Source organism: Falco peregrinus, chromosome 3 (assembly GCF_023634155.1).
Source record: "Falco peregrinus isolate bFalPer1 chromosome 3, bFalPer1.pri, whole genome shotgun sequence".
NCBI lineage: Eukaryota > Metazoa > Chordata > Aves > Falconiformes > Falconidae > Falco > Falco peregrinus.
The window spans coordinates 88,243,522-88,259,371 of NC_073723.1; the positions used below are offsets into that span (position 1 = coordinate 88,243,522).

At 41.2% G+C, this 15,850-nt stretch overlaps 1 protein-coding gene across 6 annotated transcripts in view; it reads left to right on the plus strand.

The window, feature by feature from the left end:
- The window catches only part of SLC45A4 (solute carrier family 45 member 4), a 90,353-nt gene extending 74,902 nt beyond the window's left edge, over positions 1-15,451 (plus strand). For 5 of the 6 annotated variants that reach the window (XM_027779110.2, XM_027779111.2, XM_005231988.4 and 2 more), the window contains 6 exons: positions 1,993-2,181; positions 5,137-5,316; positions 5,427-6,502; positions 6,601-6,700; positions 7,703-7,914; positions 8,738-15,451. In XM_027779110.2, the coding sequence (XP_027634911.1) occupies positions 1,993-2,181; positions 5,137-5,316; positions 5,427-6,502; positions 6,601-6,700; positions 7,703-7,914; positions 8,738-9,100 (2,120 nt within the window). In that variant the 3' untranslated portion in view covers positions 9,101-15,451. The remainder of the gene's footprint in view (positions 1-1,992; positions 2,182-5,136; positions 5,317-5,426; positions 6,503-6,600; positions 6,701-7,702; positions 7,915-8,737) is intronic. The other variant, XM_055800713.1, reaches the window with a different exon arrangement.
- The last annotated feature ends 399 nt before the right edge of the window (positions 15,452-15,850 follow it).

Sequence of the window (15,850 nt, forward strand, 5' to 3'; positions counted from 1 at the left end):
CTTCTTGAACAACAGCTTTAAACCTAATATGCCCCTCTACTAAGTATGTCTCAGCTAAAACTTCCGTGTCAGCCAAGATGTCAGTGAACAGTTGGAAAGACTGAGCAAGAGGTAGCAGTTTGAACCGTGATGTGAACAAGGTGCCATCTGTACGAACACAGCCCTTTCCTAGAGATCTAAAACCTGCCACTGAAGGAGGCAGTAGTTAAAAAGGAGTGAACAGGTACGTGGTAAGGGCTGGTACAAAGTATTGGCCTCTGGTACAGGCCTTCAGCTGCCTGTAACAAGGAATGATGGCTAAACCATGATGCCATGCCCATTCCCCTGTGGGCAGGGTCTTCATGGACATACTTGGTCCAAAACCACAGGTTGGATGAGTTCAGAAGAGGCAAGTCTCTTCCAGTAACACTTCATTCATCCAGGCGACTGTTGCCGTTAGCTTGTTTGTTAGCCAAAGTTGAGTGAAATCACAAAGACCTTGGCCTCAGACCTGGATTTTGAATCCTGATGATGAAATTTATTATTTACGGTAAAAAAAATACCTTATTTTCCTATAACATAATTTCTGCATTGCTGTGGAGTGCACAACAGTCTCAGGAAAATCTGATTTATCTGGTGGAAGAAGTCAGCAGTGTTAGTTAAGATTTGATGGTACTTTAAACAGCAGGAGATTAGACTTCCAGATTTGCAGCGTAGGCTATTTTGGGCAGGGATTGGTATAATCCTGCTCGGTAATGGATGCCTCAATGTGCTGAACGGGGAGTACAAGGTACAGGTTGATCTCACCAGCAAAGGTCAAATCCTCCTTGCACTCACGATACATGGTTTTGAATAATAAATGGTTTTCCTTCCTGGGGTAGAGACACTGAGTTTTTCAGGCATGGCAGGAGTTGGACTGCAAGAAATTGTTTTGTTTTCAATGCTTTGCTAAGAAACGTGGTTAGCTGACCTGTGCTGATAAACCGAGAGGGAGGCAGGTCTCACAGAAGCGGAGTGGATGCGCTCCTCTGGGCCAGCCTGCCATCTGCAGGCCATTGCTCTCCGTTGGGAGAGAGGTAACGCAGGGGCTTGGGGGGTTCTTTCCTTCTCCAGAAATTATTTGTAACAAGTTTGTTTGTTTGTTTGTTTTCCCTAGGTAAATGTTATTTATTTAAATTTAATTTGTTTCCATCTGATCCTATGACTAGTCACCTCGGTTATAGGGAAAAAAAAAAAAAAAACCAACACCAAAAAACCCAAGGATAGCAGAGATAAGCTCCTTAGATTTCTCTAGAAGTTAATGAATAATTGCTTTTTCTTTTATTGTTCGTTGTTCAATTTTATAAGTAAACATTGTTGTGCTTAGAAATGGGGCATTTCATATGACAGTCAAATTCTGCCCATCATTCTCAATCCATTAAATCTTTAATAACTCTTGGTGGTGGTGGTCTTAGCTGAACAGTACCACTATAAACTTCAACTCCTGTTGGACATTGAAACTTTTGTTGAGATGTGGGTATGTGTATATGAAAACCAGGTACCTTTCCAAGCATCCCAAAGCTTTTTTCATAGTCCGCAAATGGTGAGGGGATGCAACAAAGCCATTTGGCTTTTACACAGCAGACCTTGGCTGCTACTTCAGCAAAAATGTGGGGTTTTGGGCAGTAGTAACAAATGTAGACTAGTGAGTCCACTGTGAAGTATTTCTGGGTTTTGGGTTGTTTTTTAACTCTTTCTTTTTTTTTTTTTTTTTTTTTTTCCAGTAGCTTAAATATACCTATTGCTACCTTCTTATTGCCCAGGTCTTTGAAAGATAAATGATCTGTGTTTTCCTTAGCTGTTTTTATAAACCATTGATAAGAAATCTTAACGGAGTTGTTCATTTGGGAGAGAATTTACTGTAAGTAAATTACTGATCAATTTACAGTTCCAAAGGTATGAAAGTTTAATGTATAAAGTTAGTTGTTCAATGTGTAGTACGTAACCTTTACATCATTTTTGTCTTTGTTTTAGGTCTTCCTGAACAATACTACAGCCTCACTTGGTTCCTTAGCCCTATCCTGGGCTTGATCTTCACTCCGCTTATAGGTTCGGCTAGTGACCGCTGCACACTGAGCTGGGGCCGCCGGCGGCCTTTTATTCTTGCTCTCTGCATTGGTGTCCTCTTTGGAGTTGCACTTTTCCTTAATGGTTCTGTTATAGGTAAATAATGAGGAAATCACCTGCGTATATCTCCTGCTAACATACATACCTGCTTTAAGATGTTTATGTAGGAAGTAAAGATAATGATATGCAGTTAATTTAACATATGTTTAATGTTAAAGTTGTTAGAAATCTCTGCAACGCTGCATTTGAGCTATCTATCTTGCATGTTTTTATTCTCACTCAAAAGTTACAGTGCTGTGCTAAGTATTGTGCAATCATAGCTGTAACTGGTAATACAGCGTTATTAATACAATGGTTGCCAGCACGTTTGCAGTTGCTGAGATGAATTTGGTCGATCCTTGACATGGGAAAATTGTAGCAACCTGTTCACAGGGAAATGTTTCCTGTTGTGATCCATTTTCCCTTTAATGCATATCTGGCAACACATCCTGTTTCCAGCATTATTTCAGAAATTATCTTTTCACTTTTTCTTGTGCTTTTCTTAGACCTGGTATTGAAAAAGTCCAGAACACAGTTAATATTTGTTTATCAAAAACTTTGTGGGAAAATAATTTTTCCTGAGCCCCCATCAAAGCTGGTAAAAATAGTTTCCCTTGAACATAGTTTACTACAGACCTTAATCTACAATCTCTTTGTAAATTTAGTGTAGGAGAGGTGACAGCAAGTACATTTGGGGAAATGTTTACATCATGGTTGGACTGATGCAAATGAAAGGAACTTAGCACCTAATAACATCCTCTTGGCTCTCATTTTTGTCTTGGGTTAGATGAAGTTCTATTGTCAAAAAGTTTTACTAATTGAGGGAAATGAGTGGAACGTTACCTTGGCTCAGCATGTTAGGTTTTTAAAGCCACATTGGGATGCCATATGATCGTTTCCAATTTGCTGCAAACTGCAGTGGACAAGTTGTTCAGGTGAATGACATTTAGCTTATCCTTTTTTCATTTACCCAGGCAATAAATATTATTTGAATTGCTGTCATATGGTATCAATTGTACTTTGTTGTTGTGCCTCCAAGACTTATTCCTCCTCCTCCAGATGTATGCAAGATGTTAGACTGCAGCCTTCTTACAAGATTTTAATTGATAGGAAGCTCTTAGTTCCACACAGGTAGCCATTGGTACTGGCAAGCAAACCTCATATGCAGGTTATAGGCTTAAAGTGTCTCGGCTTCTAATAAATCAGCACAAAATACTGTCTTTAATTTTTCTTTAATTCTTTGTTGCACAGTAATACAGTCTCTGTTGCATAGCTTTCTAGAAAACTTGTGCTTTCCCAGATACTCCAGTGGTACTTCGGTGCAATGACATTTCTTTAAAACACAGAGGTTATGCATCTGTTCCTGGGACATGGTTATGATACATCTCGAACAAAAACCCTCTTCTGAAAGGCACTTTAAACACCACTGTGCCTCTCAAGGGAACCTGGAGTGAACTGAAGTAAGAGAGCTGTTCCATACTAGAAGATAGAAATTTGCTGCCAATGTTCAGTTTACATCGACATAAGATAGCACTTGACATCAGCGTAAGACAGAACTTGAACTAGTAGTTAGAACAGATGCACAATATGATAAAGTTTATATTAGCCTCTCTTTAATTAAAGTTTTTGAAATTGTGATTTGTCTCACTTTTCAGAGAGAAAAGGCATTGCTTCCCAGTCTCTCGCAAAAGGGGGTGTCAAGCTCTTTGCAGGAAGAGGCCTCATTTGTAACCAGATTTTCTTCTAAATGGACCCTGTATGCTCTTATTGTCTGATTTCTTCCCATTTTAGGTTCACACTTTCCTGTCCTTAGTCTCCAGTTACTGGCAATCACAATTTCAATTTAGGGCTACAGGAGGTGCTGCAAAAACTGACGTGGTCATTGTTTTGTACCATTTTCCATACCCTGGCCTCTGGCAATAGGAGTCGTAGTGAGGAGAACAGGGAACACAAGAGCATGCTGAAGAAGAGGTTCACTAATCCTAATAGTAATAGAACCATGTCCCAGGAGAACAGCTATGTGTAGATCTTATTCAACTCTTGTTCTCTCCACTATATGCACTGTTCAAGTTTCCAACAAATCTAAAGCACGGACACTGATGGTGTTTTCTGCTGTGAGATTCAGCTTAGTATGGGACACATAGAAACTTCATTAGCATTCAGAGGACTTGGTATAAATGAGGATTGAATATGCACTTGAGATTTAGATGATTTTTGGTGGCTTAGCCAGTTCATCTCTTTCCGCAGTCATTTTCATGAGTTATGCTAACGGTTTTATCAGTCTTGCATGTGTGACTTCTAAATCTCTCTGATTCAAGTAATTCATGCTTTTGTCAATGGTTTGTTTCATGAAACATTTTCCAGCTGTATACTAATGCTGCCTTTCTACTTTGTAGAAAAAAAGCATTTCATCCCGTGCTATCAACAGAAGCTGACTGATGCTTTTTGCAATGCAAAATACCTTCATGTTGCTTCATTCCTAAAAGTTTTGCTTGTAAAAATGATCTAGAAAAATGAATGTTTAAGAAAAGCAAAGAGAGAGGTGAAGGGGTTAAATTTCACTTGATTGTGATTTACTGTGACCCTTGCATGTCAGGTACCATGTCAGTAATGCTGTCAACAGTGCAGTTACCTGTGTTTGTAACTGACAGATGAAATATGTCATTTTGCTTTTGGATGCTCTCCTCACCGTGGCTGTCTTACAAAAACAGCCTTCAGCATTTAAAGGAAAACACATCTGAGGATCATGAAATAATATCCAATGCTCTCAGAGGTTTAAGACATACTTTGAAAATAACATTTTGAAAAAGAAATGTCAGTCTTACAAATGTAAAAACAAAATCTTTGTCCCAGACCTTCCATGAAGCTGTGCCAAAGAGTTGAAATTGCCTTTTTACTCTGTAAAGGAACATTTCCAGTGAGTGTGTTGGCCACCTTAAGGAGTTAAGCTTGTGCTTAGTAGTTTTCCCTTTTTGAATAACATGCTCAGATTCCTGTTCCGTTTTTCCCCAGGTCTGGCTATTGGCGATGTCCCAGACAAGCAACCCATTGGTATAGTTCTCACAGTGCTTGGTGTTGTGGTGTTGGACTTTTGCGCTGATGCAACAGAAGGGCCAATTCGGGCCTACTTGTTGGATGTCGTGGACAGTGAAGAACAAGACATGGCCCTTAACATCCATGCATTTTCAGCTGGTATGGAGTTAGCTGATGTGTTTTTGGCAGCTGTCAAGTCTTCCTGATGAATGAGTTGTGGCCTAATTATTTTTTTCCTGAGCTCACTTCTCATTTTTTTCTTTCCACAGGTCTTGGAGGAGCAATTGGTTATATGTTAGGAGGGCTGGACTGGACACAGACCTTCTTAGGTGGTATTTTTAAATCTCAAGAGCAAGTCCTTTTCTTCTTTGCAGCCATTATTTTCTCTGTCTCAGTTGCTCTCCACCTTTTTAGCATTGAAGAAGAGCAATATAACCCTCAGCAGGACAGGATTGATGATGAAGGAGACACACTTTCCAGTGTCAAATTCAGTGGTAGTCTCCCCCCTCTAAATCGACTGAATGTAATCAGCGAGGAAGACCCATATGGAGCCTCTATGTTCCATGATGAGGTTCAATCAGAGCATGATCTCAATATGGAGTTCCTTGAGGTGAACATTGTAAGAAGCAAGAGCGACTCAGTTCTACACATGCCTGATGCTACATTGGAAATTGAATCGGAGCTGCTTTTTCTGCATGACATCGAACCCTCCATTTTTCAGGATGCTTCGTATCCCAACACTCCCCACAACACAAGCCAAGAGATCATGAAGTCCAAACTCAACCACCTGTCTGCTTTCCTCAGGGACAATGAGAAAGAGGAGGAAATGTTGCTTGATAATCGCTTAAATGAAGATAAAGTCCCAAATGTCAATGGCTCCCTACCAAAAGAGTTCCTCAACGGACACGCTAGAATAGGCATGAAGCAATCTAGTACTTCAAATTCCATGCGAAGGCGGAGGCACATGTTTTACCGTCAGCCATCTTACACCTTCTCATACTATGGCAAAATAGGTTCCCACCGCTATCGCTTTCGTCGGGCCAATGCCATTGTCTTGATAAAGTCCTCACGCAGCATGAATGATATCTATGACATGCAGAAGCGGCAGCGACAGAGGTACAGGCACAGGAATCAGAGTGGCACAACAAATTCAAGTGGAGACACAGAGAGCGAAGAGGGGGAAACTGAAACCACTGTCAGACTCTTGTGGTTGTCAATGCTAAAGATGCCAAAGGAGCTGCTGAGACTGTGCGTCTGTCACCTCTTAACTTGGTTTTCGATCATTGCTGAAGCTGTGTTCTATACAGATTTCATGGGACAAGTCATTTTTCAGGGCGATCCAAAGGTAAGAGAACAGTTACCTTTGGCAGACCTGCTTGCAGTTACTCGTTTCTGAGATGCGCTCGTTACAAGAAAGTGGCTTTGCATTTGTGTGTGTTGCAGGCCCCTTCTAACTCAACTGAGCTACACGCCTATAACGCTGGAGTTCAGATGGGATGCTGGGGACTGGTAATTTATGCTGCTACTGCTGCTGTTTGTTCAGGTAAGAGACTATGCACAATCAGACAGTGTAATGCACCTCATAGATGTATTTGCAAGGTAGAAATAGTTTTGCTTCAGTTAGCATCTGCATCCTTGTTTGGTGTGAAGGATATTTTGGAAAAGCATTTGATGTGGTCAAAGTGGAAGGGGCTTCTTTAAGAATCAATATTAAAAAATCCCTCCAAATGTAGGGGTGGAAATAAGAACAGATCAGTTAAGTGGCATAAAGCACAACATTTTATCAAAGGATATTAATGGCATTTGGTTAGTCATCAGGAAACTAAAATTATGCTTGTTAGAAAATTGAAGCATATGTAAGAAGGTTTTGCAAAGACTTTTTAAAATCAGAATTATAAATATGTATTTCTGAAAGTCTTTCATGTTCTCTAATCAACAGATAAAGCAATTACAGACAATTTAGGCTTGGAATACAGACTCTGAAATTGAGAACTTTTGCCAAATGTAAATTCTGCCAAATTCTGCCTTCTGCAGTACGTGCGCAGGCATGTCTGTACAGATCAGTATCGTGGGGACTGCCTCTTTGTTGAGACATGCCAAGTTGAAGTTCAGGTGGGCAGCTTGTTTCTGAACACAAACTGAAATGGGTCTGTGAACATCAGTTACCTGATCACTTTGTTTAGCGAATGTGCTTGTGTTAGAACGGCCTCTGTGCTCGGTGTGTACCTGCATTGACAAAGTTAACGAATAGGTAAAATTACTGAATGGACCGAGTGGACCATGATAGGTTTGAGTCTCAATGCATTTTGTTCTGCCTCAGACTTGTAGCATGGTTTAGGCAAGTCTCTGAGCTCAATTGCTCCCCAGTTTCTGTAGCCGCAACGCGTTTCTTTCCCAATGACAGCTGAGCTATTCTGCCAAGACAAGCCAAATACTCGGTGAGCATCCAAGCCCTAAACAGCATAGCGAGCCATCACGGCCACATCAATACCATAAAACTTTGTCGAGTAAACTGACATTTATGTTTCATTCTTCATCTCTGCAGCTTTGTTGCAGAAATATTTGGACAACTATGACCTTAGTATAAAAGTGATCTACATCCTGGGCACGCTGGGTTTTTCTCTTGGCACTGCGGTGATGGCTATGTTCCCCAACGTGTATGTCACTATGATAATGATCAGCACTATGGGAATAGTCTCCATGAGTATCTCCTACTGTCCCTATGCGCTTTTGGGACAATACCACGATATTAAACAGGTACGTAGAATATTTTGGGTATTTTAATCAAAGCAGAGCCTTCACATTTCACTGAAGATCACAGTGGCAAAATGGATTTATTAAACCCCATTATTTGAGGTATATGCTTTGTTGGGATGTGGGCCAAAGCAGAAATTCATCCTTGATAGTAAATAGCAAGAGCTGCTACTTAAATCTGCTGGTAGTACCAAGCTTCAGGTTGGCTCGGTGGGGTCATGATTACCATGTGCTGAGGTGTAAAAGGATTTGGGTGGACGTGGTAGGATGAAGAGAGATGAAATAATTATTGCACTATTTATTATATACCTAGTAGTTATACTGTTTCAGATGTGTTATGTTAGCATTACTCAGGTTTTTCAGAGTCTTGGATATTGACATGAGTCAACTATCAGTTTGGGGAGATGTAAGGCAAACTGATTCTGCTGGAAAAAAGGACAGATTTACTTTCCATTTTTCAGCACTGTTCCATTTGGATTACAAATTACAGGAGGATTGTTGATTTTAACATGTTTCTGCATTGGGATGGGGATGGGGATTCCTTTTTATAATTTCCACCAACTCTTTCATGTAATTTTTTTCTACAAAACCTGATCTTGGAGCCAGTTGACACTAGGAGTACCCCACTAAATGTCTGTCTCATGGTGCAAGATGAGAATGTGCTTGATAAGTAGGTGAGAAGGCTCTTTGGGCTTGTATAGCCTGCATGATGCACAAGGATGGCATGAAGTCCACCGCATCGCAGAGAAATTTGAGGAAGATGCTAATGTTTAACTATTTGATTTAATCCATTGTTTTGCCTCCTAACATGTTTGTCTTTTTCCAGTACATTCACCATAGCCCTGGGAACTCAAAGCGAGGATTTGGCATAGACTGTGCTATTCTGTCATGCCAGGTTTACATCTCTCAGATCCTCGTGGCCTCTGCGCTTGGTGGTGTGGTAGATGCGGTTGGCACAGTCAGTGTCATTCCCATGGTGGCTTCAGTGGGATCCTTCCTGGGGTTTTTGACAGCTACCTTCTTGGTGATATACCCCGAAGTCAATGAAGAGCCAAAGGAAGAACAGAAAGGATTAGGTCCTCCGGAGACAGCCGAGGGCAACGGCATGAGTGCAGAGAAGCCAACTGTGCTGAAGCTCACACGCAAAGGAGCTGCCACATCGGAGCTGGAGAGTGAATCAGCTGTGTGAGACCATCGCTTATTGTTCACTCACATTCCAGGGAGTGCAGGTGCAGGATCAAGAACTTTTTTTTTTTCCCCAGGAAAAAAAAATTAGGGTCTTCACTACTTGTAGCTGAAATTGCAAAAGAAAAGGCAGTTTCATGCAAAAATGTAAATGAAATCCTGTAGTCCTTAATATAGATTTGAACAGGTAGCTATGATGCTAATTGCTTTCTCTACAACTTAGAAACGTCATTTCTGAACACTTTTTTATTAAGAATACATTTAGATTGCAAATAAGTTTTATTAATCTGCATGAGACTCACAGTGTATTCAATTAGCAGTTAGAAAAATTAAGTTTTCGGCTGGTTTTAAACTGAAAATGGAAGCTATCTTGACTTACAGTCTCTTGCTGTTTTTTTGTCTGAACATTTCAGATTTCACTAGTGTAATAGCCGAATCAAACGCTTAGACATCTTGATCAATTTTTTCTTAAGCATGATATTATTGGTCTGACAGCTACAGTTTTTTAGCATTAATTTTAGACTTCATGTTTTTGTTAGTGCAATTACTACAGAATAGTTTTATTTACAATTATTTTCAAGAAAAACAAAAGCAATTAGTGCGGTTTCTAAGAAACTGCCATGAATCCTTTCAGTCACACTGTTCAACAGCTACTCCCAAGTCTGCTGCTTGTCAAGAGAGGGTGACATAGGTGATGTGAACTGTAGAGGGAAGGAGCAGCAGCTGGGAGAGGTGACCAGCACTCACAGGTTTTTATCACAAGTGCTGCACTTCAAGAATGTCGTTGGAATACGCTGTGACAGTTTTTAGCCTGGTGTTTTTCGTGCTGGTGAACTTGAGGGTTTTCTTGGCATTTTAAACCTGGTCATCTCTGGATGAAGCTGCCATAGAGAAAGGGTGTCTCTGGGGTCAGCTTCATGGGAAGGGGGCGTGCGGATTCTCTTTTGTAGGGAAAGTAATTGATTAATTGCACTTTTTATGATCCTTTAACCTCCTGGCTGAGAACACAGCAGCCAAGGTAAAGACACAGTGTCAGTACAACAAGGTGAACCAAAGGCCTACCTCCGTCACTTTATGGCATAGTCTGGGTGTATGAAAAGCTGTGTCAGAAACAGTATTTAGGCCTTAAAATTCAATCCACTAGCATGTGTTGCTGTTCCAGTCCCCGTGTTGGAGGAATTGCAGGCTGGAGCTCTTCTGAGCTGCTGTACTGATGTCGTCAGCGCAACCTCCATGCCCCCTTCCTTGATTCAGGATATAGCTGCAGTGTAAAGACATTTTTCTGTGAAGAGCTTGAAAGAGTTGTGCTAATCTGATTTAAAACAGCATTTGGATCGCTAGCAATGCGCCCCAGTCCACGGGCAGCCAAAGCTCAGAGATCCAGCAGTCATTTAAAGCAACTTTAGAAACTGAACTTCTGTTTGTTGTCTTATAAGAAGTGTTTGTGATGCTATTTACTCATTTTCGCATGGGCCTCCGGGCTGCAGTCAGTCCGTCTGCTGAACAGACAAATCACAGCTCGTTGTAAGATTTCTGCTGCCTCAGACTTCTCATACTACAGTACTTTAAAATGCATGTGTAAATCATGCTGCAATATAGTAATTCAAAAGAAGAATATATATTTCAAAATGAAAAGCAGTTTTTAATAAATTACTTGAATTGTCAATGTATTTAAGAAATGTATGTTTTGGTATATTTGAAGTTAACGCGCAGTCTTGGCCAGCATCGTTGACAAATTTTGGTGGTGTACATGGGTTTCTTAGCTGAAGGCTTTCAGTCAGTGCCGATGCCCTGTGCTATCAAGGGTGACAATGTTGTTTTTAGGCTGGTGAAATCACCGAGCACTAAAGTACATGTAATCGCACAGGACTTAGGGGTTTTAGTTTCATGTGTCTTGAGAAAGTCTTTTTTTCTTTGAGGTGAATATTTTTTTATTTAGAACACATACTGTGAACTGTGTTCAGACAGGGGAATAATACTACTGAAGAATATGAGACCTTACTGAAGAAATCAGTTGTAGGAAACTTTAACTGAACTTCTGCCGTGAATTTTATCATCTCAGTTACATTTAATATATTCTAGTGATGTTCATGTACAACAGAGATGAGTGTTGTATTTCACCCTATAACTGGCATTCATGTAAAATGCACACTGAGTTAGACATTTTAAAGTGGCTTTAATATTTTATTTTTGAAGCTCCTTGAAGATTCTTCTTTTGGTTAAATGAACGCTGTCAAGTATTCCTTATTTTAATCTGTTCCTGGAAAGGTTCTTCTACAGTTTAAAAAATCTGCATCTTCTGACTGGTGCCAGCTTTAGCCTTTTCCCCACGAGTTTCATGGATCGGTGTGGTTTCAAAGCACCACTACTTCACACTGCACCTTTGTAAGCCAAGATTTCTTTCACAGCACCATCGAGCTGACCAAGATCTAGCTCAGGGGTCCTTAAACTATGGCCTGCGGGCTGGATACGGCCCCCCAGAGTCCTCAGTCTGGCACCCAGTATTTACAGACCCCCCTGCCCCCCCCCCGCCGGGGTTGGGGGGGGAACCAAGCAGCCGCAGATGGCTGCCTGCCACTGCATCCGCGCACTGGCCCCCTGGTTAAACAGTTTGAGGACCCCTGATTCTAGCTGCAGGGAGGAGTTGAAGCTCCCTCTCGTTTCACACCCAGAAGAGGGGATGTGAAACTGTTTGGGGTATGAGCTCACACACATTGAGCTTTTTTCAGTCAGGGGAAGGGTGAGGAGGGAGGAAGGACATTTTGAACCCAGAGGTTTTCAAAGGCAAGGCAGGCCCAATTCTGTCCCAGCCAGCACTTGGCATAGCCTCGTTTCTAAGAATGGGACGTTCAGATATGTATTTGGAGTTGTTTATGGGGCTGTTTAATTACTGTGTGTAACACATGAATGTGCACACTGCCTTGCAGCAGGAAGCTCTATTTCACTCCCCTGTAAAAGCTGAAGGAAATAATTCTTCATTGTAAACACACTGAAGTATTTGTAGTATTGCCAGAAGATTTAACTTGGGGGAGCACCAGCCAAAGTATCTCCTCCGGTACCTTGGCTGGCCTGTGAAACCACCACACTGGCTTCACTGTGCTTGCTGGTGAGGGCTCCCGAGGTCTTTCGTAGTAATGCTTTTCCTTGAATTAGAGAGTTTTCTTTCTAGTCCTGGCACTTCTCAGGGTAGAGCAGGCAATGATTTATTTTTTGTGTGTTCCTTACCATTTGCTACAGAAATGATGATTTATTTTTTTTTTTTTTATGGTCACAATTAAAAGGTGAAGTAGTATGATTTTATGTGTTTATTGCAGAAGTTGTGGGAAGAGAGATTTGAAGGAGGGTGATTGTTTTTTTTTTTACTCCTTATGACAGTAAGTATCATTTTTTGTTTGTCGGTATTACTGTATAGTCCAATTCATCCTGCATGCTCCGTCTTTTTGGACCTTTCCTACAGTAGGCTTAAGGTTTAGTGGTTTCATTCTGTGTTGCTCTATACTGTAAGTAATATTACCATATTCTGCTGCAGTCCTTCTGGTGATGTGTAACACCTCGGACATGAGACACTGTTAGTGCTCAGATTCTTGAGTGCTGTAGTCAGTAAGCTGCACATCTAGAAATATTTCGCATGAGAGCAGAGAAGCTCTCTTTAACCACTCAGAAAGGTGTAGCATGGATTTTTGCACCCTTGGGTTATTGCAAGAGTCTGATCAGATCTGCACTGTTTGTGGATGGCAGTTTCAGACTCCAGAAGCAATAATTTCTTAGGAATGTTTCTCTTCCTGCTGGTTAGATGACTTTCATAGAGATTTATTACCTAAATAGCCTTTTAATAGCATGAATCTGGTCGTTTGCTAGCACTGGCAGTAAGCAGTTATGGAAAGATGTGGATTGTTCATCATCAGAAGGGAGGAAGCCAGTAAATCCAACGGAGGTTAGTGCTCCTTGAAACACACAATGTCCTTCTCCCTTTTCACTTGGAGCCTTGTTCTAGACTATGAAATATTCCCGGCACGGCAGGCTGAAAAGGAGGCAGCTGCACATTTAGCGTCCCAGTTTTCTTGCCAGTGCCGATGCTGGCATGCAGGCCCCGTGATGAAACAGGCTTGCGTGAAGTTTTCCACAGAGGCATGAAGCAAGGGCTGAGCCCTTCTTAGTCCTCCCCCATCTGATCTGAATCCCCCCCTCCGCACTTGGAATGACAGTGGCAACAACAGTGATTATTGCCAGGTACCTCATTAAAACCTCACCTCTATCATTAGAAACACATTCACCCGCCCTCGGTTTGTGGCGAGCTTGGTCTTCCTCCAGCATTCACCATTAAAGGCAGGATTTGCATGGCTGCTAGTAGGGTCTTGCAGCCACGCAGGTTGAGGTTACATTTACAAATAAAGGTGGAGAAATTCACAGTTTGTTCCTGCAAGAGCTCCTTCCATGTCTGGGCGGGAGGGGAGCTGAGGGGCACTGCCTTCCCGGAGGCATGTCACAGGGGTCAGCGTTCGTTTTCAGTGCTCGCTCATGGTTTCAGTAACTCTGCATATACACGTAGCCGGGTTGCACAACACTCCGTTGTTCAGTCCCTGCGACAAATCGTAGTTCAGTCACTGAGAGTTGGGTTTTTTAGGTGCGTGTGCGTGTGTCAATGTATCTGTGTGTGTATACATTTATATACACACTGCTCGGGCCAAAATCTCTTTGGGTGGTTGTGTGCTTGTCATCACTGTACTCAACATTTTCAACTGAGTTCTTCCAGATTTCCTTCATCCTTGTCTGATGCGAGACGAGCTCAGCTATAAATATGTATCCTATTTAAATAATAAGTAAACTCCTGCATGATATTCCAAGCACATGTAGCAGCTTCGGCATCTGAAGTATCTATTGTGAAAGAGAAGTTGGTTTTTATTTGCAGCTGTTTTGTCCTTCTTTCCTTTTAATAGGCCAAATAAATGTAACGAACACCAAATGTTGCACAGAGATGTTATTAATGACTGTGTAGAAGAAATACCAAATTTTATTTTTCTTTGCAGAAACTTTATGGTTACAGAGAGTTCTCTAGCTGTTATTCTTCCTTAAATGACAAAGCTGAACGTTTGTAAAGTGCATCAAAAATGGTCATTTTTAAAAAGTGGAGCTACCCAAAGTTTTCTCTTTCTCATGTTGCATCCAGAACAAGCCATTGGCAGAGGTGAGCTGCAGAAGCTCAGATATCAACTGGCTTTTTGATTTTGAGTTGCAAGACTCAGCAACCCAGTGAGTTAGGAAATAGTCTTAATAACAAATAGGCTCAACTGCCTTTTCTTACTGTGGCACTAATATCTGCAAAGGTCTGCCCATTAAGATGTTCCAGTTTTTCCTGTAATTTAAATTAAGTTCACCTCCCCAAACACTGTTTTTATTTGGTTCCTCAACCCAAGCAGCCCTGCAGCTCACCTGTCTTTCAATCTTGCCTTCCCTTGCCCGGGAAGCACAGCAGACCGTGACGGGTGCCCAGGAAGGACAAATACCTTCCACCCCTAGAAGAGAGCATCTGCTAAAATTAAAAGGCTTTTGATGCCCTTGTGACCTGCTGAAACTTTAGCAAACACGGTTCGATTTGAATACATTTTTTCTTAAATTTTGAAGTTGAGGGTGAAGCTTTAGGAACATTTAGCCGAACTAGGCATCCCCTTATTTAGTCTGCACCTATTGAATCCTTAATGATAGCTAAATTGTAGTAAATAGCCCCAAAAACCAGAAAGACTTTTCTCTCAACAAATTGGCAGTTCCCAACATTAATTTTTATTTTTCTGGTGTAACATGAACACTAAGCCCTTTTGGTAGCCAAATGACCAGCTTATTTTAAATGCCTCATATTAATAGAAAGCTGCATATATAGGCATCTCATAGCAGAAAAAAAAAAAAAAAAGAAAAAAAGAATATTTAGTTCCTTTGTGAACTGGCCATATGACAACTACTTTTTTATCAACTTATTAAGTTGGGGCACTATAATAGCTCTTGCTGAGTTTAGCAATGTTTATAAGCATGTGTTAAACACATAATGTTGTTTTATGAGGAAAAAGGGATAAAGAAAAGTAATGTCACAGATGAATGTTTGAGTGCGTAGATGGCATAATGTATGTATGATTTTTATTTCTACACTGTTGAGCTTATTTTCTGTTTTAAGGTTAAAAGAAGAGGTTTGTTGCATGAGAACTATTTTATTGTGTTCTGCACTTTCTGTTCTTTTTGTATAATCTTGATTTTTTTTCATTTATGTATAGAAAAGAAAAATCAATTTAGAAATATTCTACTCCACAAAACATTGTGTTCCAATCTGTTGTTCAGAAGTTCGATCTTAATAAACATTTCAGTAAGAGTTGGTGGCTGGAGTTCCTGTGTTGTTTGTAGGGAACGTGAGTGTCCTGGCTGTGGTTGCACCTGCGGGGCTGGCAGCAATGCTGGCTCCCTGCTACTGGCTGAACGCTGCTGCCGCCTCCCCTCGTCCCTGAGCTGTACAAGACAAATAATGTTCACCGGCTTCCCAAAGGTTAATTAATATTTCTAAAAACATTACTACAAAAAAAAAAAAAACAAACAGTTCACAAACACTTGATAAACTCACCTGACACTTGCAGGGTTCAGGTGCAACAGAGGAGGGAGCGCAGATGGAGAGCAAACAGTGACGCCTGGGAGAGGTGTATGTCCCCAGCTGCAGACTCTGCTCCTGCCCTGGTTGCTCTGACCCCTTCCCAGGGTAGTGGCTGTCACCTGCTGA